The sequence below is a fragment of the Aptenodytes patagonicus genome, chromosome 6 (genome assembly GCF_965638725.1).
Source record: "Aptenodytes patagonicus chromosome 6, bAptPat1.pri.cur, whole genome shotgun sequence".
Classification (NCBI taxonomy): Eukaryota; Metazoa; Chordata; class Aves; order Sphenisciformes; family Spheniscidae; genus Aptenodytes; species Aptenodytes patagonicus.
In genome coordinates, this window is record NC_134954.1 from 51,300,429 (window position 1) to 51,326,475 (window position 26,047).

Below are 26,047 nucleotides of genomic sequence, written 5' to 3' on the forward strand. Positions count from 1 at the left end.
GCATATATAATGCACATCCTTGTTAGAGAGGTTCTCAAAGATGGCTTTATCTGTATGATATTCACCCAGAATAACTTCCCAGCTTTCACAGTAACTAAGCTCTTTTCCAAAGGAATGGCTACTGTAAGGCACTTGCCAAGTTTGCCCCATTTATCTGTTGGTAAACTTGGTTTCATTGGCTTCACACCTCAGTTTGAAAACATCAGAAGCAAAGCAATGGTGGATATCTCACTGACCTTTGTGTTTCTTGCAGGTATCATAGTGACACCTGAATCTTTCCTGTAGCCTCTGCATCAGTGCTATACAAATAAGCACATTGAAAACAAATATCTCACAATTATCTTTCTTTTTTTTTCTAAGTTAGAAGCAATTTTTAAAACTGTGCCAAACATAGGCTAAACAAAGAGCAATAGGAAATTTTTCCCATAAATAAAAAGTCCTGAGAAGTCAAAAGACTGAGCATTCAGCTGATCTTTGCTGGATACAGAGAAAATGAAGTAGCTAAGGCGACCTTTATTCATGCTCAACGATACTTTGGTCCAAAAATACTGCCAAATCAGAAAGAAACTCTGCAGAGGATAATTACATGGTATTTTCAGTTAACAGCTTTAGTTAAAATGACCATTTTCTTGCTACTGCTTCGATTTTATTTAAAAATGTATTTCCTTTCTTAGGTGGGGTTTAGTTCCAGTCCAGATGGATGTTTCCGTTTAGTTTCCTTAACTTAAGGCTGACGGAGTGTGAAAGTTAGGCTAATGAAGCTTCGGAACTGTTTTGGCTTTCAGTGCTCACATGCAACTGAAGGATATGTGGGTACCCGCAACTGTAATTTCTAGAAATACAGTCTGGCAGGAACTTTGTGAAGTCCAGACAGACACAAAAGACCAAGAAAGCTGCATGTTGCTTCTAGTTCTGGTGCAGTTAAGGATACCTAAAGTAAGAACAAATGCTACACCGCCTTTTATGCCTAAGTTGCTATGAGTAAAGTTGGTGTCACGATACTTGTAGGAAGCGTTATAGAAAGCTGGAGAACAGTGTTTACTGTCTTACATGGTAAATTTGGCTTACAGGTAATCTGTGTGTTTTAGTAAATTCACATGGCCTGCACTAAGTGTGTATGTGTAGCCCAGCTAATTCTGAGTGAATTAGAAGGCCCCTGCTGAGTTCTGATGGAGTTGCCTTAGACTCTAAGTGTATGCATTCAATCTAGATGTCAAAAAAACCCTAATATTATCATAAATTTAAAAAGTTACGAAAAAAACCCAAAACATCAAGACCCAGGCAATAAAACTTGGTGAATTGGGGTTCCAGGTGCACTGGGTCTTACACAAGCCAACAGTGTTACACATCAACATTTATACTGAAGTTTTTGCGAGTTGGCAAAACTGATCAGTAGAAGACTCAATGTTAACAAAGTGGTTGTTTTCCTCTTTAACTCATCATCCACCAAGATGAATTGCAAACCCAGCTACAGTTGCCTGGAAGTCCTGCGGAGCTTTTCTCTGATGCTTTGCTCCAGTCATCTGCCAGATCACATTTTCAGATGTTTGCACACAGAGTATAGTATTATAATTTGTCTTAGGATTTGCAAGTACTCTGAAGATGCCCTGTCACATTACTAACCCATTTCTGAAATGGAATGCTTTTGCCTATATAAATTTTCCAGGTCTGTCATATAAATTCACTGTATTCGCTGAGATAAATATAAAATCTCAATAGACAGACAACAAAATCTTATTCACGACAGGAGTCTTTTTTTAACAACTGCCTGAGACTAGTGTCTTGTCTTGAGGGTTTTAGCTAGGAATTGGTGGAAGTTCCTACAATAATAACAATAAAATGTTTTCACTTTTTTTCCATTCATGTTGCTATCTTCCTATTGGAGAAATAGCCTACATTTAACAAAAAATGTATGGCTTTTTTTCTTTTTTGAAATGATCCAGTCTCTTCAGGCCCTTTGAAAACAGTTATCACACCGGTCAACTCTTGTTTGCTGTTATGCAGGAAAAGGAAATCTTTTAGAACATTATAAATCTTTCCAGTGATGGAATGATTTTTCAAAAGTGATGAACCATCACAATAGCTTTTTATTTGCTGGGAATGTGGAAGAGTTGTTATTAGACTGTACACCAGGATGTATTTTTTGTTGTTTTGGACATCTGAAATCTTTATTTATACTCCACTGAGATAACCGGAGAGAAGTGCTAATTTTGAAAGATTTTTTTCTGAAAAGATGGAAAAAAGAAACTGAAGTGGCAGTTTACTGTGAATATTTTGTGGTTTTTTTATAGCTGGATCGTTTTATACTCATGTAGTTCAGGTTGTATAATTGTTGAATTTTACTCCCCAAAGAGTTTCCTCCTTTAAATTTAGCAAGGAGGGATAATCTGGTGATTTAGATTATTGAGCTGATTTCGGGGAGGTCTGCAGTTCCTCACTTGTCTATAAACTTCCTGGGCAATTGCAGATGAGTTACTTCATCTGAAATACTTAGCAGCCAAATTGTGTTCTGACACCCTTGCATGTTGTGTGCATTTACACTGTATGGGTCTCTAGAGCACGGATGGGCTTGTGTTACACAGCACAACACATGCATACCTGTTGTTGAGGTCTTTTAGGTGATACTACAGATCACACAGTTTAGTGAAGTCAAGGAGTGCAGGACTTAGACACTTGCTAATGATCGTTTCATCTACCACTTGCCCTCACTCTGAGGGGATATGGTAGTGGCTTAATTTCTTGCGGTAGTGGCTTAATTTCTCACAGCAGTGGCACCAATGGCTTTATGATGGGAGGTAACGTGTAAATTTAAGAGTTTTATAGATGTTTCACTGTATTAGTGCACTTGACGATATAGTACACTTACACCCATGAAATAAATCTTTTGTTTCCCCTTTTTGGCAGTTTGTACAAGCAATACTTAATGCCATCAGTTTGTATTAGCAGAGCCCCGAGGATGATGTGATCCAAGCGGCTCATTCTTTCTCACTCCGTTTTAAGCCATTCAGAAGTGCAATATTTCCCAAAGGTCTACTTTTGGTTTCCCTATATTCCACCCACAGGGAAAATCCTGGGATGGTAGGTGATTTTTGTCTGTACTTTCGCATTATATCCCTTTCTATTTTTATTACTATATTGTGGACAATATGCTTACTGTATGGGTTCACTTGATATGAAACATGACAGTTTCTGTTGTTTCTTCTAGGTAGAGAACAGACCCAAATATTATGGAAGAGAGTAAGTAACATACATCTCTGAAAGTGGTTTATCCGGACATGTTGGTTGATAATAGTTACAGAAAAGACTGCAAGTGTTTGCTCTGGGCCCTTTGTTTCTTCTGCGTGTTTTACAGCAGTGTGTCTTGCTCACCATCAGATTATTATTGCAGTACCATCACTTTCGTCTGCCTAAAATTACAGCTGCATTTTCTGATGGATATGGATATCGAGTGCTACCTTAAGGGAGAAAAACATATGTTTCTGTACTTTCAAAGGGTTGTCTCTGTCTACCTCCCGCTCCAGTTGGCTTTTGCAAAACGTGTTTTTGTGCAGGGAAAAAAAAGATTTGGATCACAAATGCAATATAAGTGTATAGTATATATGTGTCTTCTATTTCATACTGGTAAGGCAAAGATGGTTAGATTTAGTGTGGGGAAACAAAGCAGATCTTATTTGTGTTTATTTTGGTAAAAGATGTGTAGTGTTGCTGGGTTATTACACCAGTAATTACTGAGATTATATGCACTCCCCAACATTTTAGCAAGTTGCTATAATATCCCTGAACGCTGCAAAATGTTGCATTGCATGCCACTGGCACAAAACATGTGAAGCCAGCAGGAGAAAATGGATTTATTTCTACATATTAAATTGATAGATGCAGATTTAAAAAGCAATATACTTGTTTCATAGATACTGTTTCATAGAAGCCTTTCTAAACCATTTAAAGTGACTTCAAATGCAGGCAGAAAGGGAGATTAATTTAATCTCCCTTGCAAATCAATCATTTTTATGTTTGTTTCTTTTTTAATTACCATGGTTGGTGGGTTTTAAAAGAAGAGGAAAAGGTGAATTAAAAGTGAAAAGGCATGTGTTTCAAAAAGCCTTTGTTCCTTAGATTCCATGGTATGATCTCAAGGGAGGAAGCTGACCAATTATTAAGTGTTGCAGAGGGAAGCTATCTCATTCGTGAAAGCCAACGGCAACCTGGAACCTACACTTTGGCATTAAGGTTGGTAATTAATATTTCATTTTTAAATTTATAAAATATTCAAAAGATTGTACTGTGTTGTTGACCTTAGTGCTTAAACTTCCTTGTGATTGTTTTAATTTTTTTTTTTTTTAAATCATGGTCAGCATTTAATGAACTGGTACTTTTTTACCCTAGTTACAGATCTGGTATCTTTAACCTTCCCTAACCCTTTCTAAAGTGCTAACATTCCTTATTATTTGCACCATGAGGAGAACAGCAATTGTGTTTTTGCTGATGGTGCTTCATTTTGCCCTTCTCCCACTATGTTACACATGTGACCCCATGTAGACATTGGGAGAGCAGGCGGTCAAGAAATAAAAGCCATCTTATGAGTTCACCTGACTAGTCTACTGTGTGGGTTACTTACTAGCTAGCTAGCTGTTGCTGAAGAGCAATTAGTTCTCTCTAGTCCCTCAAATCAGGAGGTTTTTTTTTGTCTGAACACCTGTTGGCTAACAATGTTTGCAGATCTGTTTCCTCGCTCTGCAAAATTCTGGCAAGTGGATCAGATATAATTAAAAAACTGAAATAAAAAATAACTTAAATAGTTGTAAGTTTTAAGTAGTTTAACTACTTTTAAGGTAATGGTTATTTTGGCCTGGGCTGTACACCTAAGTACTCAGATGGGAGATGGTGATTATTAGCAATGTTTCAAATCTAAGTGGGACAGAAAAACATTGAAGGAGAAGATGCAGTTACTGAAAGTTTTATGAGAGTAAAGTAAGATTATGATTAAAATAAGAATATCTTGAAATAACAGGTTGTGATGAATTAGTTTGCTTTGGGGGGGGGAAGGTATATTTTACTGAGATATTTGTTTCTGTAGTAATAAGATTCCAAATAGAATCATTATTGATATTTACACTGGTTTGCATTAACAGTGTAAATAAATTGGTGTTGCTTATTAGAGTCTAATACTCCATTTCATCTACTTCTGCTCTTGCAATATTCATTTAAAGCTAAAAAGAAAACAGTTGTCATAACACCTGGCTTGAAGACAAAGAACTCCTGCCCCTTGCTTCTGATGGTGCAGCAGGCACAGGGCCTATAGACTGTGAAAGATGAAGCTGCTGAGCATCTTGCAGGATGTATTGATATAGCTTGTTTTACAAATGCTCCTCCAGTGCAGCAAGTCAAAAGATGGGTCTTTTCTAGGTTTGATGGTATCTCTTTCAAACTGGAAGACCTCTTTGAAAGCAATAAAATCTATTCTTATACCTAATAGAAAAGAGAATGAATAGCTGTTGGTGATCAGTTTGGGAAACAGTTTCAAATGATAGCAAAGCTGTTATAACTGATTTATTTTGAGGAAAATTCAGCATTTGGCAAAACACCTCAGAATCTGAAACTGCAGCATGTTGCAGCCATTTCATTATGTTTAAGTGCTAGCTGAATGACTTGTATATTAAGGGCGGTAGTCTAGGTGGCTGCTTTCCATCCCACAGCAAGTAATGCTCTGTTGTCTCGCTGTTGGCCTTTAAAGTATACAAATGAGGGTCTTTGCTCTCATACCTTAGGTGAAAGTTCTCTGTGAACTGCAGTGCTGTGTCTTCCACACGTGGGAATTTTACCACTAGGATTTCTTTTTCTCTCTACTAGTAAGTGTAGCAGGAGTCTGTGTTTCCATTGACTGGAGGCAGAGTTTTGCTCAGTTTCCATTTTTCCTCTCCCTGAAATTATATACGCAGAATATACCTGTTAGCCAATATTCCCACTGAGTGTGTTGCTGACACTGTAGCATCTCTTAAAGACTAGGTAATTTCTGCGGTCTGTCTGTTCATCCTGACTGTGAGAAATTTGCTGTGATTGCCGTGATGAGTTTATGTAATTTTACCTGTAATTTATAGCATTTTTTGAGACCATCATTTGTGTTTGTGTCACTACACTGCCAGACGGCAAAGGTAGCTCTGTCTGCAGCTTAGATAATCCCAGTAGGAATCTCAGAATGTCACCTCCATGACAAGAAACGTAGCTTGTCAGTAGGGTAGTATGTATGGGCAAAACCTTTCCAAGTTCAATGGAAGACTTTTACTTCAGGGTCTCAAATTTCATTCTTTCTTTTCTAGCTGTGTGAATCAATTTGATCTTTTCATATTAGGCTTAAATGCCACTCTGTCATTCAAGCAGTCATGTTAATTTTAAGATCACTTCTGTATGATTTTTGCTTTTCCTTCTTTACCTTTGTTTTACCCTTTAGAAGGTGTGGGAGGAAAGAAAACTTGGTCAGCTGTTAGTTTTATATAAAGAAACAGACACAGAACAGGTTTCACAGCATTTTACAAAGTTAACCCAGCAATGCTGAAGAGGTGCCCTAATCCTGCAATAAATAACATAATGACAAAACATAAAATGGAGTATCCATGTTTTCTGATTGTTTTTCAGACATGCTTTGGAAAACGAATGGAAAATGTTTAGTAAAATTTAGATGCTTGAGGGTACCCATTGACTCTTGACACAAATACTTGGATCCCTCTGTATTTCTGTGTATCTGCTCAATCTATCTCTCACTTTGTATGTTTGTTGCCTGACTTGTCTGCCTTTGACAGTCTGTCAATTATGATTAGGACAAATTGGAAACTACCTGTGAAGTGTGATTGCATCATAAAATCCCAGTTCATCAAGACCTAAATGTCTTGTGGAAACCTTGGGTAGGATCAGCTGCTGTTGAGACTGAGACAGGGTTGTTTCCTGGCTTGTAGTTACAGGTGGTTCTGCTGGGGGGCAGGCAGTTCAGTAATACAGGCGGCTCAGCACGCCCAGCTCTGGCAGATGTCTTCTTCCTACGTTTGTGTCGGCTTGCCTGGGAATCCTGAAAAACCCAGTGCACCCAGTCTTGAAAAGTAGTTTAGTGAAACAGGATCATAACCCTTTCTGTGGAAAGGTATGATGTCTCTGTAATGAAATATTTCCAGTCTTCATATCTGCAATGGAAAAAACAAGCTTTTCATGTTTTGTCCTGAGGACCCAAAGCAGCCAACTCCTCAAATCATCATGGAACAATTTGAATGCTACATTTGATTCCACCAGTTATTGTAGCTGATGTCTAAAATCTTGATGGTATGTTCATACCAGGCATTGGTGAAGTCATTTTGAATTTAGTTCCAATTGTAGTTTTGTTTTGTCTAATATTTTGGTTTGGTGTTACTAAATTAAGTGAAGGCACTGCGTCCTCTGCGTCCTCGGAATAGATATCCTGGTGATTGTTGTTTGATTTATTTATTTTATATTACAGTTTATTTAATCAATTTCAACATCAGGCATCTGCTGTGTTGGTAAAGTTTCTAACGTAGTTAAATTGGAAGTTAGAAAAAAACCTAAAAAAACCCTTGGCTACAAAGCAAGCTAGGTGAGAGATAAACGTAGAACTCAGAATCCTTACTATGACTGCCCAAACATTGTATTTGTGAATGCATTATCCTCTAAGCTGCAAATCTGATAGATGTTAATGAACCCTAGCTCAGCTTTATAAAGTGAGTATTTATCTTCTTCTGGAATTATTAAAGAAGATCACCTCACAGAGGGCTAAAACAACAGGGGAAAAACAACCACATTGTCTCTTGTTCTGTCTCTATCCTCGCTGCTCATTCCCTTCTAGACTGTACTTATAGTGGGCATCTTCCAGAGATGCTCAGATTGTCTGTGCTCTGCACTGAAGATTTCCACTTGTTAAACAACTTAATATTTCTAGAAGATAAAGAATAAACTGTTAATACCACAAATCATAAATCCTTTATAGGCAGATAGAATTCACAGTTATAAAAACATGTTTTTTTGAAATCTGGAACAGATTGGACAATCACACTAAGCTACAGCCTTCAGCCATAGCTAAAATGCGTTGAATGCAAATGCAGTTGGTGCATGAAGGTTCTTTTATGGACCATTGTACTCCTAACATAGAATCATTGAGGTTGGAAGACACCTCTAAGATCATCGAGTCCAACCGTCGACCCAACACCACCACCCACTAAGCCATGTCCCTAAGTCCCTCATCTACTCGTCTTTTAAATACCTCCAGGGATGGGGACTCCACCACTTCGCTGGGCAGCCTGTTCCAATGTTTAACCACTCAAACATGGCTCTTCTGCATCTCAGTTCTTGTTAAGTTACTCTAAGGGATGCCTTAAGTCATCATAAAATGGGCAGATTGGGGAGAGAGCTGGATAATTGTTTGCAAAGAGTTTCTCCCCAGTTATATATCTCTGTTATTGTATTATCAAGTTCTCTGACTATGAACACGCTGGGTCAGATCAAAGGATCAGTTCGTAATCCAGTCCAGTATCCATTCATTGGTAGCTATTAATAGCAGACGATGAAAGAAAAGTGTAAGAACAAGATGAACATGTAATAGTAGTTCTCTGGTGTGCTCTCCCAGCTGCTGAAAATTTGCTGTTCAGGGACTTCTGAGCAGAATTGTTATCTTTGCTATTTTTTTGGGCTTTTGATGGAGAGATTTTTGATTTTTGTCTAGTGGCTTTCTGAGCACGTTTTTGAGCCCTCGTAGACTTTGCTGTCTGCAACTGTAGCATGAATTCCATGCCTTAACTAGGTTTTATGCGAAGCAGCATCCCTTTTTTGAAGATTCCCTCTCACAATTTTATTTGATGCTCCCTAGTTTTTGTATTATGAGAAACAGCGAACAATTGATCTCCATTTAGCTTTTCCATGCCACTCACATCCCCCTTATTGTTCTCTTTACAGGTCGAAGAGTCCTAGGCTATAGATTCAGGTTTTGTAGTGAAGCTGTTCCATACCCCTCATCATCTCTGTCATCTTTCTCTGTGCCTTTCTCTTACTCTGTGATGATCTTTTGGAGATGAAGGGACTGGGACTGCACATCCTCTTCAGGATGAAGTGGGCCATGGAGTTTTCTTTCTTTGTTCTCTAAACCTTTTTAAATGAATTTTTGACCACTGTGGAGCATTAGGCTCTGAGGCTTTTATGGAACTAGCTTTAGTAAATCTAAAGATCTGTTCCTGAGCTGCAATAGCTACAGACATAGCCTAGCACCAATTAAATGACCAAATATAGGACAGGACAAAGAATAGCTTTTGCAGGCTTAACCGAGGCAGTCAAATATTCTTAGTGCAATGCTATAGAATAGTTAACTGAGTTCAAAGTGAAGATTTTGAATATTTCTTCTTCTTTAATAAGGTAGAAAAAGTGATTCTTACCCAAAAGAACTTTTCTGTTATTAAGGTTGCCGGTGAGTTACTGTAAAAGCTGCTTTCCACTTATATAATAAGCTGCATTTTGATCATCTTCTGATGAGATATTTTTGTCTACTTTCATCCATTATTGTGCAATTAATTTGCATCATGGCTTTTTTTTAAGATAGACTACCTTTTAAATCTAAATTTTAAACAAAAGAGGTTTTGTTTTCAGGAAGCAAATTTCTCAGGATTTGTAACAGAGGTAGAAGTATGTTCTTAGGGAAAAAGAAAATGATAATTTAAATGTTGTTTTAAGTGTGTGAGTTTGGCTAATTATTCAGAGCTGTCCTTCAAATAAAATTGATGTTCAGAGCCTAAGAAGGCCTGTGAAATTGTATCAGTTCAGACGGATAAAAGAGAATGAAGCATAAACACAAATGAGAGCAGCAAATCGGCACCCTGCTATATTTAATGCCTGTACTTAATCACGGATGTGGTTTCTTATAGCTTATTTAAAAAAAAAAAAAGCATCGCAGAATTCACCAATGTTTACTAATTAATTAATCAGAAAATGCCACTGAAAGTCTTTTGCAACCCTGAGGTTTAAGAAAAATTACTAACAAGAGAAAATTATTGTAGGTATATATGTGTGTCCATACATATCAGCAAGCCTATGTGACAATAAAAATATATAAAATACATTGTAATGTTAATTAGATGTTCCAAACGGATGAAAATTACTGAAAATTCCTAATTAACTCCTGGAGGTATTAGATCTGCTTTTAAATTTGGCAAAAGAGAGTACAGTACTTAATGCTAGGACCTATAGCAAATGACAGTAACAATAAGACATGGTTCGCAATGTAGCCTTTTGTGGTTGAGGGTTTGTTTAATAATTAGGATGAGGATAAAGAGGAAATGGGTAGAGATCGTACTAGTGGTAGGCGTTGAAGTGTGATGGTACTGCATGTTCTTTTGAGCAGATATCTGCTGTAGCACGTTTAGTTGGTTACCATGGTTTCCCTTCCTGCAAATTCTATTGTTGTGATACTGAGAATGAATCGAAATAAGGTTCTGCAGCATGATTAAAAAAAAGGTAATGATGTTAGCTGTGATTATGAGTCATGTTTTCTTTATGTTTGGGGGTTACGGCACATTCAAGATTATGTGGCATCAGGAAAGAATTCTTGAGGCGAAATAAATGTCAAAAATTAGTAATCCTTAGTTTAGTTGACCAACTACATGTATTGTGCAAGAAATTGATACACGATCTCTCTCCCTAAATTATGAAATTGCATTAAGAAACTAGCCACTGATATTTTAAAAGGAGATATAATTGGTAGGCTGTTAGAGGATAACGCTGCAAATGAACCTTTTTAATTTCAGAGGACAATTGCTTTGGTAGCCGAATGCTGTTCACTTACAGTGGGCTCTTTTGGGACACGCGTGTAGTGCTCTTCCAGAACATACACTGATTGCCATGGGATTACTTACGCATGTAAAATTCAACATCTGCAAAAGGCTTCTTGAATTCAGAGATTAAAACTGTGCATCTGCATTCTGCTGGAAAGCCTTGTTGTACAGGCTGGGACATGGGAGAGGAATTGGGTAAAGAAGAATTGTTTGAAACAACTTTTTATGTGATAATATCGGAATTACGTTTTTTTTAATTACGAATGTATCAAAATTTGGTCATAGTTTATCCTGAGTCCACAGCTGATCTATAAGTAGTCAGAAGGAGCCCAGCAAAACAGCAGCTGACTGCATCCCTTCACTTTACCGTGGTAACGGTATTCTGACATCATGCTAGTTGGTAGAAAAAAATTATAAAGACCATTTTAAAGACTAAACTTTGCAGATCTTTCTATCTGTGTATTTTTTTACCTGATTTGCAAATGCAGTGATTGGCAGTAGCAAGGGCTGAACTCAGTTTCTAGAAACCTTTCTAAAATATTTACACAATATTCCTTGGTCACTAGCTGAAAAACCTGGGAAACTATATATACGTATGTGTATACACACACCCCGATTTTAAAGTTTAGCTGGGTTAACTAGAATTGCTCCAAAATGTGATCAAACCTATCTGTGGGATAAATATGTTTCAGCCTGACCCACTTCGATCAGTTTTCTTTATTCTGCACGAGATGGCAAAAGAGTGCTCCTTCCTCTGTGGCCATCTGAAGCTCTCAGGGAGGGACTCTTCCTTCTCCCCCAGGCTTAGCCCGTCACATTTCCATAGGTGCAGAATTCAGGCGAGTTTCAAAAATTGGCCATTCGAGTATCTGCGGCTTCTTTTAGATGAAAGAAGCAGTTCATGCTTGAAGCTATTTCAATAGGCTAACACAACCGGTATGCCAGCTAATATGCTGGGCTTTTTTTTTTTTCCTCTCCTTGTGAAAAGCCAAATATTTCTTTTACGAAGGCTTAAATTCTGCTGAAACTAAAGCTGTCATTCTGTTGGCTGGGTACATCACACAAGCTAGTGCTAGCCCCAGGGGAAAGCGTGTTGATAAATTTTGGAGCTTGCTTTTCTGCTCTAAAGTAAAACAATTGGACCTCTATTTAAATGGTCTTCCATGTAAAAGAAGTTTCTTTTCCTGTATAAAATTTCATACTAAATAATATACTCTGTTACTCTGTCAATGAAGTGGAAAGTTCAGCTACCAGTAAACAGCATAGCTGTCCTGCATGTCATCTGCCATATATAAGGGCACCTGGGCACTGCTGAGGTGGCTTCGCTTAAGTATTTAGAATAATAATAAATAGCTACTAACCTTAATGAGTAATTAACTGATTACCTAGGCCCTCCCACAGACTAGAATGCTTTTTTCCTTATGGTTCACATCTTCTTGCTGTGTTCCTGCTCTCCATCCCTCCTCTTCCCATCTGTTGTTGTTGTCAGCTCTGTTTTCTTTTGGCTAGAGTGTCTCATTTATCTTTGGCAATTCAGTTTGCTGCAGTCTTTCTCCTGCTCATGTAAGTTCAGCACTTCTCAGAGGAATATTCTCTGCTTTGGTGGTGCTGTGAACTTCTTGGTAACTTGTCCAAAAGCTGTCTGTGCTCAATGCATATAGCTCATGTTCATTTTATGCCATGTCCTTCACCTCTGACTATAGCTCCTGCTGCGCCACAAAGATCTACTGTAATCTGGTGCACAGTAGAGGCATTGGGCTTGTGGTGCGGCACTGTGGTGGAGCTCAGAAGACCTGGGCTCACTTCTTGGCTTCACATATGACTTGGCTCGAGGCGTTTAAGTTTTCCATGCCTCTTTTCTCCATTAGACAGGATATTTTCTTTCCCATATTGTCTCACATGCCTGTTCAGTACAAAAGTCTAGGATCTCTTAAAAATGGCCCAAACTGAAAGTTGTACCCCATCTCTCAGACTACCCCCAGTCACAGCTCCTGAGCAGGAATCTGTCTTGTACTGTGCTATTTTTATGGTGTATAATGTCTGCCTGGTTTGAAGCTTCTAGGCACTGCTGGAGTTGAAGTAGTAAAAACTCAAATTATAATGCAATCAGTTGATAATTAAATTGTGTATACGTGTACATAGCATACATTGCGCTCTCCTCTTCTCCCCTATTCCCTCCCCTGTCAAAAGGTTATGTATCTTTTCTGTCTTCTGCAAGTTCTACTGGAATGCCTTTTTGCTCTATTGCTTTTAGAAAATGCTAGTTAGAAATATATCTTCAAGTTAGTCCTTTTGGTTGGCCTCTTCTTTTGTGTGCTTTTGAAATACGTATTTATAAATTTTTGTGTTTGGAAAAACAACTTTTTTCCTGTGCTTCATCAATAAGCAAAGAAGTCCTTCAGCTGTAGAGACTATGGATGCTTTATAAGTATGTTTTCAAAAGGACACACAATAGCCTCATATTGTTGTTTAATCTCATAATTGTTTTCATAAAAACATTTATGAATTATTCAAACACTAAAACAACTGACAGCAATAAATGTTATCTGGCCCAGTTTTCCTCTTCCTTCTGCTTCTTTTGCACTTGATGTAGCTCAGCTGAGTTAAGTATAGTTCCTCCTGATTTGATAGGTGCTAGGAAGAGAATCAAGCGAACTTTTTTTCTTTTATGACTTGAGATGAGTAAATGAACTCTAACAGTTTCAGTAATAAATTGAGATCTGCCCCACCTACTGCTGCACTTGCACGAAGGAAGAAATTGTATTCTAGAAAAACAGAATATAATAATAGAAAAGCTATCGATCTTTATTGATGAGCTGTTAGTAGCCCCAAAAATTCTAACAGTGCATGTTGCATATGCAGGAACCATTTCATTTTGCATTATTATGCTTGTTTATTGTTAAGGAATGCAGCTTTGAGGAAAAAACATTTTAGAGAGCAGGATGAGTATATTGGTGAATCTCACTGTTCGTGAAAAAGTGGTGATTACTAGAAGATCAGAGGTAGAATACATTGAGAAACAAATTAAGTAAGTAGCAAATTGTGTAATAGCTTTAAGTAAGTTAACTAAACCTGCATTGTAAGGTTGGGATTAACAGTGGCTTAAGGCAAATCAGATTTGACAAATTCTCTCTGGAACAGCAATCTTACTGTAGTTATTTTTAATCTAAGGGAAATTTTAAAAATATATATTTTTATTTTAAATATAAACTTCGAGACCTTGAACAACAACCTGTAGAGTGTACATTAAAAGACAAAACCAAAACAGGAACAACAACAAAAACAATGTTTCTCCACTCTGCTCTCCAAAACCCCTTTTTGCACTTGCAAAGCTATTTTATGATAAGGACATTTCTTTGGGTTTTCACTTGATGTCTTCCACTCAGGTTTCCTTGATATACTGAATTAAAATATGTGTATTGTCTTAGTAAGATAAATTAAGAGCAAGTTGCTTTTAGTGTGAGAAAACCCATAGAAGCAAAAAAGAAATGTGACAGTTGTGAGTAACTTAAACCCTTGTAGGAAAAGCTGCTGTAAGTGAAACAAAAATGAACATGTTTGAGCATTATGCTATGGTAGTTCTCTCTCCATAGTACGCATGATTGCAGTGGAATTTCCGTTACAGATCTGATTTTATTCTACTGCTAAATTTACCAGAAAAACAATGTCATATATGACCTAAAATGAAAATGTTATACATAGGCAGAGTAAAATTTGCACACAGTTTGAAGTTTGCTGAGCAGACACTGGTGAGGGTTGATACCTTAGCTTAGAAGAATTAAAACACAGTTCCACTTTAAAGCAATAGGAAAGCTGTCAGTAGCATGAAGTCGCACTGTAAAATTAACTCTTGGAGAACATTTCTTCAAAATTTTTGGCAAAGAAACGTAACTATTTGCTTAATATGAAACTGTGAAAGTTACTTACATTCCTGCTAGTAACATTTCCAGAAGGTGTTTATTCCAGGTATGTTGACATAGGTTTCCAAATACTGCTTAAATTTAAAGGGAAGATATCAGGCTTTTACTACTTTCTCAGGTGTATATAAACTTCACATGCATCTTAATCACTAACCACAGTGAGTCTTTTCCCAGGAAGCACGGAAGTTTCATCAGGTAGAAAAAGCAGTAAAACATTGCCCAAAACATTGGTATTGATTCTGATTCAATCATCAAATCAATTCCAGGGACTTATATCAAGTTTAAATGGAATAGGGCATGCAAGCATAGTACTAAGAAGAGGCAATACATCTGTACAAGAGCTTCTTTTCAGAACCAAACAGATTATTTTCAAATGATCTATCACTGATCAAGAATGTTAAGAGTGATCTTAAGTGTTAAGTGATCTTACTGCATATTAATAGCATACATGGTCCTTGATCAGCTGACATTTGTTCAGAGTTTGAGATGGTGAAAATCAGCTGTTGAAAGCTGTTAAAAGTAGAATAAGACATTGAGACAAAAGAAGACTTTTCTTATTATTTTGTTAGATTTATTTGTGAAACACACCATTATAGGTACCAAGGGCTGATAACACTTTCAGTCATCGTTGTTTTCAGCAGCTGTTACCTACTGCCGATGCCCTAGAGCAGTTGTCTCTCTCTCACTTGTGTTGTCCCTGACAGTGCTCATGATCCACAGGAAAGTGCCATTGCTCTGGTCCTCACTGCCTGCTGTTTGCACAATATTGTTTCCCTCTTGGACAAGGAAGTCTGGGCAGTGATGCAGGTAAACAGTCTTCAGTCTCAATTGAGAGAGACTGCTGGGAGGCTGTTGTCAATGATACAGCACCAGCTCTGAATTTTTTTACCTGATCCCGATTAGACAGAGTGAGTTGAAGGTTGTGTCTGCATTGGTGTGGGGTAGACATGTTGCAGTTCCAGCTCTGGGATTTGTTTTCTGTTCTGAAGGATGCCGCACTTTTTCCATGCTAAACTAAACTATCATGTATTCAGCCAGTGCATGGGTCTGATCAGGTTTTAGGGATAACTTTATATCTAATTAATGTTCATCAAGCAACAGTCAGCCAGCCAGCCAATGCTGCCCTTCCAAATGGTGCAGGAAAACTCTCTATAGTGACTGCACTCTGCCACCTTTCTCAGCCATATCAGACAATGAGGATTTTTTTGTCTCCACTTACATAAAATGAACCTTTACTTTCAATCCCTAATGCATTTGATTTCATTTATGCATATTGTGTTCTTGTAAACTACTGCTAAGGTTTTGGGGATGATGCTATTTGTCAGGCAGGTACTCTGGGAAGACAGCAAGTCCCACAATTCCCTGGCCATCCTCAGAAATGTTGTTGCCAATAAATAATAAAAAAAAAAAACCAAAATGAGCTGCTCTCAGGAGTTGGAGACCTTCAGGGATAATTGTGTAGAAGAGGTTTTGGCTGCATGCAAGACTTGTGTTTCTTTGACAAGGAAATGGGCCAAAAGAGGATCTGTGGAATAATTTGTTTTCTTTCACATGAACACAGCATGATTAGGAGACATTCCTGATTGCAAGATTGCTTATATTTCTGTGGCTTTCTATGGACTGTCAAGACTCTAGTCTTAAGTGTTGGTTGAGAGTTTTCAGAAGTTAGAGCTGAAATTCTGGCAGCTAATTTTAAGTGAGACTTCTACCTTCTGGCCGCAAAGCACGTTAAGACACTTTTTCTCCAGTGGAAGTCCAAGTGACCTTCAGGCACACATACAGAACTTAAGATTTCCCAGCTCAGTGTATGAAGTTGCTTGAAACTAATGAGGACATGAGTAGCCCTGAGGGGCGTTAACTTTGTGGTCTGGTTGCAGCTACACATTTTAGATAATGCCTTAGTCTAGATACTCTTCTCATCATAAAATACCCTGTGAAGGAGCTGATTAGTTACTGTACAATTCTGTATGTGGGCTGTAAAATCCATCATCTTAGATGGTAAGAAAGTGTGGATGGGCTCTCGGTCCTTCACTTCTTCCTTTTGTTTCATCAGTGAATGTTGCATACGGAGTAGGTGGCTGAGTCTGAAGCCTGTCTCTCATGCTATGAGAGAGCTCCTCAGTCTTTTATTACCAGCCACATTTGCTCTACCATTTAATCCATTTTCCCACGTTGTTATCCACTCTGCCCCACTGGCAACCAAAGGGACTAGACAGAGTGATTGCTTTTCAGACAACTTGGAATAAAAAAAGTCTTTTATCTGTAGTCCTGCTGCTTGCAAACAAATGCACAGTGGACACAATGAGACTGTTTGACATGTCAGAGGTCTATTTCTTTTTCTTGGAAAAACATCTAATGTTTCCCTATTTAAACCAAAAGAGAACATACATTATCTGTGTCCTGCTTTCTATTTCTTAAACAAAAAACAGCTGGTACTATTGCTTGCCTTTAGGAAGAGACCATCAGGAAGTTGAAATATCAAATCTTGGCTCTACTTAGTTGCCACGGTGATGTATAATTAACCAGGCTGCAGTAATGTTATAGAAAGTAAACACAAGGAAATATTCTTGCTAATGGAAAAATTTAAACCATGGTTTTGAGTAAGACTGAAGATTAAATTTTAATTGATCATTTGCAATTGGACATGTATGTTTGCATTTGTATTGTAATTTGATCAAAACAGTATCACTGTGTGGTCAGAAAGAAATTTAAATTAGTTTGAAAGAAATAAATCAGGATTCTAAGACATTATTGATGATACAGTCTTTGTAAGAGATTGGTGTTTCATTGATTTGTGGGGATTTGGGTTTTCCTTGTTGCTAATAGGATTCTATTTGAGAAACAGTGTATTTCCCCACAACGTATCCAGTAAGAAATGAATAGAGAGAAAAAAGTTTGATTTGAAACAAATGGGAAATCAGATAAAGGCAAACCATGCAGTGTTCATCTCTTGCAGCTGATATGCAAGCACCTTTTCCAAGTGGTTATGACACTGATGCAGAGTAATTTGTTTGTCTAAATACCTTTCTTTAAGTGGTACTTGTTAAATTGTCCTAATGTATTTTAAACCAAGAAAGTTGAATGTACCTTTGGAAGGCCACACATGCCAAAAGAAATTGACGTGCAGTTCCCCAGATCCATACAGGAGGAAGTTTCAGTCTGTTTGTGAGGTTTATGAGAGAGATGAGTTTAAGCGTGGGATGCTGTTAAAGAATTAAAACTGTGGAACGTTGTCTGAGATAGTCATGTGCTGAAATGTGGGTCAGGAGCAGTGGGATAAAGATTAGGTACTTTTGGGAATCCTATTCCTTACAGTATCTCTCAAAGCCATGCTTTACGTGCAGCAGACTGAGCAGATGTACAGCATAGGGGCTGCTGAGTAAAACGTAGCTGGAGTAGAACCATGCACCTACTGACCCTGATGGGAAGACGATTAATCCTTTAAGAACTCTTGTTCGTTCTCTGCATTTGGCCACCTTGTTTTTGTTTTAGACTCTGAAGGATGTTACTAAAATCAAGACACCATGTGTACTTAGTAGTAGGCCCTGAGAAGTTTTTCTGTGCCTTATCATCTCTTGGTAAGATTAGTGTAATACTTTCTCTTCCAGAAAGCTAAGAGCAATAAGTGACCTTCAGCTTGTTTAAAACTCTGCTGTAAGTACTGTCAGAGCGTGTTACTGATTAGAGCAGCAGTTCACCTGCTACATCTCTTAATAAAAATAATTCTATTGTATATTGTCATTTAAGGCCCATTATTCTTCACCTTCAAACTTATTGGGTTCTCCTGTCAAATTTTAACATCATAGTGCTTGTATGTGTTCATGTGCATTATTGCCACTGACTTGAGCAGAAGACAGTGAAGGTTGCTCACTTTGGCACTGCAAAGTGCTGAGCACTCTTGGCTCGTGTTGATTTCTCTGACAGCGGAGGGTATGCAAGGACTACATCTCATGGTCAAAGCTTATTTGCCACACACTACGCTGAGAAAGATGCTTTGAAGAATGAGCCTGAACATGTTCCTACCCCTTCTGCTGTAACTTAGGACATTATCTTTCTACTTTCTGAATGACTTGTATTCACTCAGAATTGCATCTTGTGATGAAATTAGCATTGGGTAAAAATGTATTTCTTTCTGTCATTTTGTAATTTCTTGCTTTTCAGTTTGAGTCAGTGAACTTTTAGTTCGTGTGGCATAAAAATGTGCATAGAAGTACCAATTAATTTCCAGTAAAATGCCCAGGTAGTTCCTACACATTGTGTCCTCTTTTCTTCCTGAGCAGATGTGGAATCTTGAGGGCCCCCTCACTTTTGAGCGTTGTGTAAAAACAGCAGCTCCTGAAGTTATAGTCACTGTCAGATTATTGATAGTGGGATGGGAAAGTTTGGCATTTTGATTCAGAACACAAGAAAAAAAAATATACATCACAGAATGAGTGTTTTTGTCCATATTTGCAAGAAGAGTGCAATGTTTCACCTGAGGCAAAGTCTAAAATTATGCTTTCCCCTGTTCGGCAAGGCCGCATTGAAAAGGAGCCGCTTCAGCAAAGCACCAGTGTTTACTTTGTTCCTTAACACCTCCTGTGAAGCATTTGATTGTAAAATGAAAGCAATCCATCCTTTCAAATTTAGTTTTTAATATTTATTTGGCAGATCTGACCTCACAAGGGGGCCTAATACCCTGAGCAGCCACCCTTGCTGCTGTCTGACCAAGGAATAACACTGGAGTGAGCTGTGAAAGCAGCTTCTTGCCTCCATCTTCTCCACAGGAAATGCATTGGTTGTTGCCAAGTGCAAACACTGGTGTGTTTTCACACATTTCGATTGCTTTCAGGCAGAAAATTGTTGCAGATTCAAAGTATGTTTTTTTTGTAAATATGCTAATATTCAGGTAAAATTGTCATTCTTATTGTTGCTAAGAGGCTGTATCGAAATTCTATTCCACCCCATCTGCAGAATTGCTAGTGTCAGATAGCTTACGCTTTATATATCCTGTATATTACAAAGATTTGCTTGAAGCTCAGGACTTAACAAGCATAACACAGAAGGACTTTTGTACAAAGCTTGAAGAGTTAGTCCTTGGCCTTTGGCCAGGAATAAAGAATGCTTGCCCTTGTGCCATTTTGTCCTGTGCTGCTCCAGTTCTGGCAGCGGTTCTGCTTCAGTGTAATTGTTGGCACTGAAGCTCAGCTGAACCCTGAATGGCCTCTTCCTGCAAGCAAGCAGGGGCGCAGAGGTCCGAGACGGCATCAAAACTCCGTATTGATCAACTGTAATAGAGGACTCTATTATGAGAACTCTTCATATCAGAGCCAAGCAAATTGACTACGGTGATGCAGTAGTAAAGTACTAAAAAAAGCCATAAAGAGTGTGAAGTAATTTTCAGTTTTTCCATGGGATAATGGAGGGGCTAAAAGAATAAGAGAACAAACAGCTCCTTCTGGGACAGTCACTGTTTTGGCTATCTATCTGCAGTTGTTGTTGATCTCTCCTTCCTATCTGTGCTAAGTAGTAGTCGAGTTTTTCATTCTCGTCTGGACCAGACACAGAGCATAGTCACAGCTTTAAGTGATAAAGTGTTTTTTATTGTTTGCAAAGGCTTGCTTACTCTTCTTTATTCTGCTTACTGTTCTTTAAAAAAAAAACTTTCCCATTTCATTGAGGCAGATTTGGAAGTCAAACCAGAAACTTCAGACTCTACTACGATGGAAAGCACTTTGTTGGGGAGAAACGTTTTGAGTCCATCCATGACCTCGTGACAGATGGATTGATTACTCTTTATATTGAAACGAAGGCAGCTGAATACATTGCCAAGATGACAATAAATCCAATTTATGAACACATAGGATATACAACTTTAAACAGAGAGCCAGCACACAAAAAACATATGCCAACCCTGAGAGATGAACATGATGGCAAAGAGTCTACAGGAGAGGATGAGGTAGCAGAAAAGAGGGTAAGCAATTGTTAACCCACACTCTTTTTTGTTAGACTTTTTATGTTGTACTTTTAACCCTCCCCCTCCACTATAAAGTGCTAAAGGTATCTGTAGATATTTAGTCTACATATTTATTTCCAGTATTTCATTAATAGTAATATTTAAGTTGGTTATAGGTTTTTTTAATAGTAATTTTTGCATATTGCAAATTTTTATGATTTGGAGGTTAGCTATTTATCATTGTGAGGTTCCTTTCTTCAGGTATTTTCAGAGTTATAGATGTTACCATTAAGCCACTTCTTTATTTCAAATGGGCTAAGAATATTTCATCTTAAAATTGTTTATGGTGTCTAAGACAACTGCCCTTTGGTCAAAAATTATATTTCTTAATATGTTCAGCATCCCCCAAACAAATGCGTTCCATAATCTATTCAGCAGTCTGCATACAATGACAGTAAAGTTGTCCACATTATAAATAAGCCTGTTCATTAAGATGATAAAATGTTAAAACATTTCACTTGGCTAAGTTCAGCCTGTCAGAAGCTGACAGGCTATTTTTGGCCTCAGCTAGACTTCTGAAGAAGGATTGCTCTCCTCAGAGAGTTGCAGTATCAGCTGAGAACTAACTGTGTCCTGGATTATAAAAGAAAAACGAACAACAAAGAAATCTTAGAACCGGTGAAAATAGAAATATTAAAGGAGGTTGGGAATGTATCAGGCAGACAAAGCAGCTGCCTGAAACTTCATTTGTGTGACACAGACCAAACTTAAAAAGAAAACATAATGTAAATTCTGTCATGTTAGACTAAATGCTTTGTTTATTGAAAAGCTGACATATGAAAGTCTTTTTAAAGTGTATTTTTACATATGTGTAGGTGTTAACACATAATAATAGTCTGATATGCTCCCCTATTTCACAAACTTCAGAATGACTTTAGGAGTATCTAATATGCTTATAGTGCTTAGAAGAAATGCTAACCTTAGTTGGGATCATCTGTTTGTCTTTCCAATCAGAAATATGTCTGTGATGTCAGTTTTTCTTGAGGTGGAGGAAAGGTCTCACTGACAATTTCCAACATACATGACTATTACAGTGAAACTAAGCTCCATACAGAGTCCACAGAGAGAGGAGGCTCATAGCTTTGGTCCTTCAAATCCTTCTCCATCAGAGTCTGTCATCCTGCACTGAATTTGCTGAGAGATGAAGCACCCAACGTAGCTTAAAGTATGAATCTTCACTGTTGTCAGATCATTTTGACAAAAGAAATACTGGTGAGGATATTGAAGCTAGCTGACCACGTTAAATATCCAATTTCCTGCCAGTTAGGTACCAGTAGTAGAGGGGTGTGTTATCAGTTACAATTCCTGACAGCCACTGACCTGCAGTGCGCTGTTTCAAAAGGATTTTTTTGCATGTTATCATAAAGAGTTCATTATAATGCAAAGCCTGGGTAAAAATCTTCTGTAAGAGTTCTGGAAGTCACCGCTTCGTGTTTCTTTCATAAAATTAACTCATCCTGCATTTAGCAACTTCCAAGTGACAACACAACTCTCTTCTGTCACAACATTTTTTAGACTGATGAAAAAGTTTTCATAATAAAGGGATTTCGATGATTATTATTGAAGAATGCTGTTTTTTCCATAGATTACATGGTGCTATGTCAGACTCATCAACAAGGTATGCCTATTGCTTTGAAACATTTTTCATGAAATAGCTCAAGAACTATTAAATAGTTCTCACAGATTGAAATTTTAGGTGAAAAACCTTTTAGAGAGGTTAGTCATGTAATTGCAACATCCCACCCTGTTTGTCTGGAAGTTATAAGCAACTTAAGTGGCTTCATCTGCAAGATAGTTCAACAGCAATGGTGATACTGGCCTGAAGCCCAGTTTTTGAGCCTTTTCTCTTTATTTGTCTTGGAACCATGTTGATGCGGACACAACGAGGCATACAGACATCGCAGTACAGTTAAATGTGGAGGTTTCAGTTTAATTTTCAAGTCATTATCCAGTTGGGATTACTACCCGTGGCTGCGCGGGGAAGGCACAGTGTGATCCTTTTTACTGTGGAGTGGTGCAGAGGCAACATCTTTGCTGCTTTTACTCCTCTCAGGGTCTTTGCTAGAAGATGAGACAGAGTTCTGAGTGTCGCTTAACCCAGCAAATCTCCAAGGGGAATAAGGCATTCAACCCCATGACCAACACCCGATCCCAGTAGCAACCTCAGCATTTGGAACAAGCCCCAGTGTCCAGCTAAGGCTTGCCAAATCCTTTCTCCCTCCTCTGTAAGTCACAGGATGCGGGGAGCATGGGAAGGGGGAGAGATATAGTGCTGGCCTCGCTGAGTGTCTCATGGGGGTGGTGGCTATGTGCCGCGTAGGGCTCAGAGACCTCGGAGGGCTTTCCCAAGTGTCTCCCATCACTGTCTGGGGGACTTGACTACTTGCACACCCACTAAAGCTGTCACCTTGACAGCCTGGGAGAACTGTTTCGGGTTCAGTGGGGTGAACATAACTGAATGGCTGGAGGACTGTACAGGCGGGTGACTGAATCACATCTGGTGGTTAATTTTATAAAAAAACATTGAAATCATGAGAGATATACTTGTTTGACAAATAATTTGCATTTAAAGCATGAGTACTGGATGACAGGAAATATTTCTCTGGCTTTTTTAAAAGCCTACCTACTATAAAAAGTTAACATGCTAGCACAAGGAACAATGGAGAGATTACATCTCCACTTAAACAGAAGACCCAATCTCTCTGCTAGTTTATAAGTTTTCTTTGGTAAAATAATAATAGTGCAATAAGAAAAATATACATATCCTCTACTAAATTGCTCAGAAGGTCATTTCACCCTTTTTGTGAGGCTCCTGCTTCTTATTGATATTTACTTGAAAACTTCAATTAGTAATAATGTAGTATTTACCTTATTATGAATCATTTAACCATCATATAAGGAAGCTTTCTTATAGGACATTTATAAATAGGTCAAGTAGTTTTTCTTTCTCTTTGGTGAGAGGGATGGCAGACCGATTCCTGTTGTCCAATATAAAGAGAATATCACTGAATCGATATTGACAATTCTAACAAAGAACACAAAGAAAACTGTGCCAAATTCAACAAGAAAAAAACATTGTCTTATGATCCAAACAGAAAGATTTGTGTGCTACGACATTAGCCCCTTAGCCCCATGGTGAGGATGAAAATTTCTGCAGGGTACAGTATTTGGCAATTAACACATCTTTATCAGTTTTATACTGTAGCCACACAGCTTCTCCCTACATTGTATGCTTCCTCCTCCGCAAAAGGAAGAAGAGGAAAAAGTCTGGGTCTTGAACATTGATCATCCTGAGCCAAAATACATTCCCAGATTTGCAGACTCTGAGGCTGTTCAGATCCGAATCTAAACTTTGTGCCTGCGGCTGTTGCCCAATCCTGTGTGGGTGGTGTATGAAAGATAAACCCTTCAGAAGAAGGAAAGAGAGACGCACAGGCTCTGACTGGGGAGCAGCTGGTGGGAATGTAGTTTCGCTTTCTGCCATAAAATCAAGTGGAGGAAATTGGGCAGCCAGAGGACACGCCTCAAACTTGAGAATGAAATATTAAAGAGCACTTCACCTAGCCTTGAATTTGGTGAGGGGCAGTAGCAGGGAACGCCACAGATTTGTGTTAGATGCCTCCCAGCATGCACTAATAATACTTTGTTCCCTACTCTTTTCAGCAATTAATTTATAGTAGAAGAATTCAGCGTGTGTTGGGTGACTTGTCATATGCAATACATTAAAAATAAGCCTTAGTAAAGGAGAAGGATTTAAAGACCGTAAAAGATGAAAAGACAAAAATTATGCAATCGTTAGATGAGGATTGTAGGACACAAATCACAATACTCCTAAGTACTGAGTCCTGCAAGAGACCATATTGTGGTGTGATTTAAGATGCAGTTTTTAATAGGAAAAGCATGAGAATATAATCGACTGCGCAGCATGTGCTTCACTGATTATGAGAATGAATTTGACTGCTTACCATATAGAAATATATTTTAGAAATTAAAATTCCTGGTTAATGATTTATGATTTTCATAACCTATGAAAGAATTAATAAATAGTCAGAGAAAACTAGAGGAGTGGAGATCGAAAACAGGAGAGTGCTTGTCATGCTTGAATGCCCTGAATAGATATTTTAGCTGCCATGCTAAAAAGGTAATGCTGGTTCCCAAAACAGTCTGCAGATTGTTCAGAACTCAGTTTTGCAGCCATAGTGGTCTGTGTGTTGAGAGGGCTAAGATTCATTTGAAAGAGGGCTTCCCGTGTGGATTCAGCCTGTATGGCCTAGTGTGGAAGTGGAAATAATACCCAGTATCACAAGATTTACTATTCCTCGCATGCCTTGAATACTGATGGATCTCTGAACGTTCTCTGCTCTCAAAGGTAATTATGGCCTTGGAGCAGACGACTTGATTCAGTTAAGTACCTTAGAAAAATGGTAGCTTTCAGAAATTAATAAATACCTAGATACATATTATCAAAGTCCTTCTTGAAAGCCTTGCAAAACATGATGTTTTTTTCATTTTGACATGCTTTTGAGATACTAATGTAAGAAGTTGTGTGAGTGATTTATTCAAGATTTAATATGTTATGAGAAAATGAAATAATCAGTTATGAGTTATCCCATCTTTCAGAATGAAATGCTGAGGTTAATGTTGGGATAGCAACTGAATCACATTTATTCATGTTTACTTTGGTGATAAGTGCTATTTCTTCAAGAAACTTCAGTGACTGCAAATCAATTAAAGACCTCTTCTAGACTGTACTACATTCAGTTCAGTTCCTACAGACAGGAAGAATTGAGAGAAGGTTTGTGGCAGCAGTCACCCAGCAAAAACACTCTTTTGTTCTATTTTTAATGACCTTAGTGGTGATACTATTTTTTCCTCCATAGTGATGAAGGCTGATTGTCTGCAACCCTGTGCAAGGAGATCTGGAAATGTAAATCTGTGTCATTTTAGTAGGAAACATGCTTTTAAGCCTGCCTCTGAAGATAATCCAGACCACAAAGTTAACTGCAATCTCTGTGTATGTTTCTAACGGATTCGTAACAGCCTCCACGTACAAAATCAAGGGTCATACTTAACGGGTGTTTGCAGAGGGACAAGTCTAACTTTCCAACCTTGAACTGACACTGATATTTTCATTAACGACGCTACTACTTTTCTACTTTTGCTCTCAGTCAAATCTGTTAGTAAGATCTGCTTTAAACCTTCCTTCACGAAAGCTTATTTTATCTTCAGTGAAAGGACATCAGAAAGTGTAGCCGAGGAAGTTACAGGAGTCTGTCATAGAAGCATTAAGCCCCCTTAGCAAGGTCTGTGGTGGAGGAAGA

At 38.1% G+C, this 26,047-nt stretch overlaps 1 protein-coding gene across 1 annotated transcript in view; it reads left to right on the forward strand.

The window, feature by feature from the left end:
* Positions 1-26,047, forward strand: part of CHN1 (chimerin 1) — a 105,207-nt gene that overhangs the window by 31,006 nt on the left and 48,154 nt on the right. Inside the window, exons 4-6 of the mRNA XM_076342581.1 lie at positions 3,206-3,237; positions 4,114-4,227; positions 20,396-20,684. Coding sequence (XP_076198696.1) covers positions 3,206-3,237; positions 4,114-4,227; positions 20,396-20,684 — 435 coding nt within the window. The remainder of the gene's footprint in view (positions 1-3,205; positions 3,238-4,113; positions 4,228-20,395; positions 20,685-26,047) is intronic.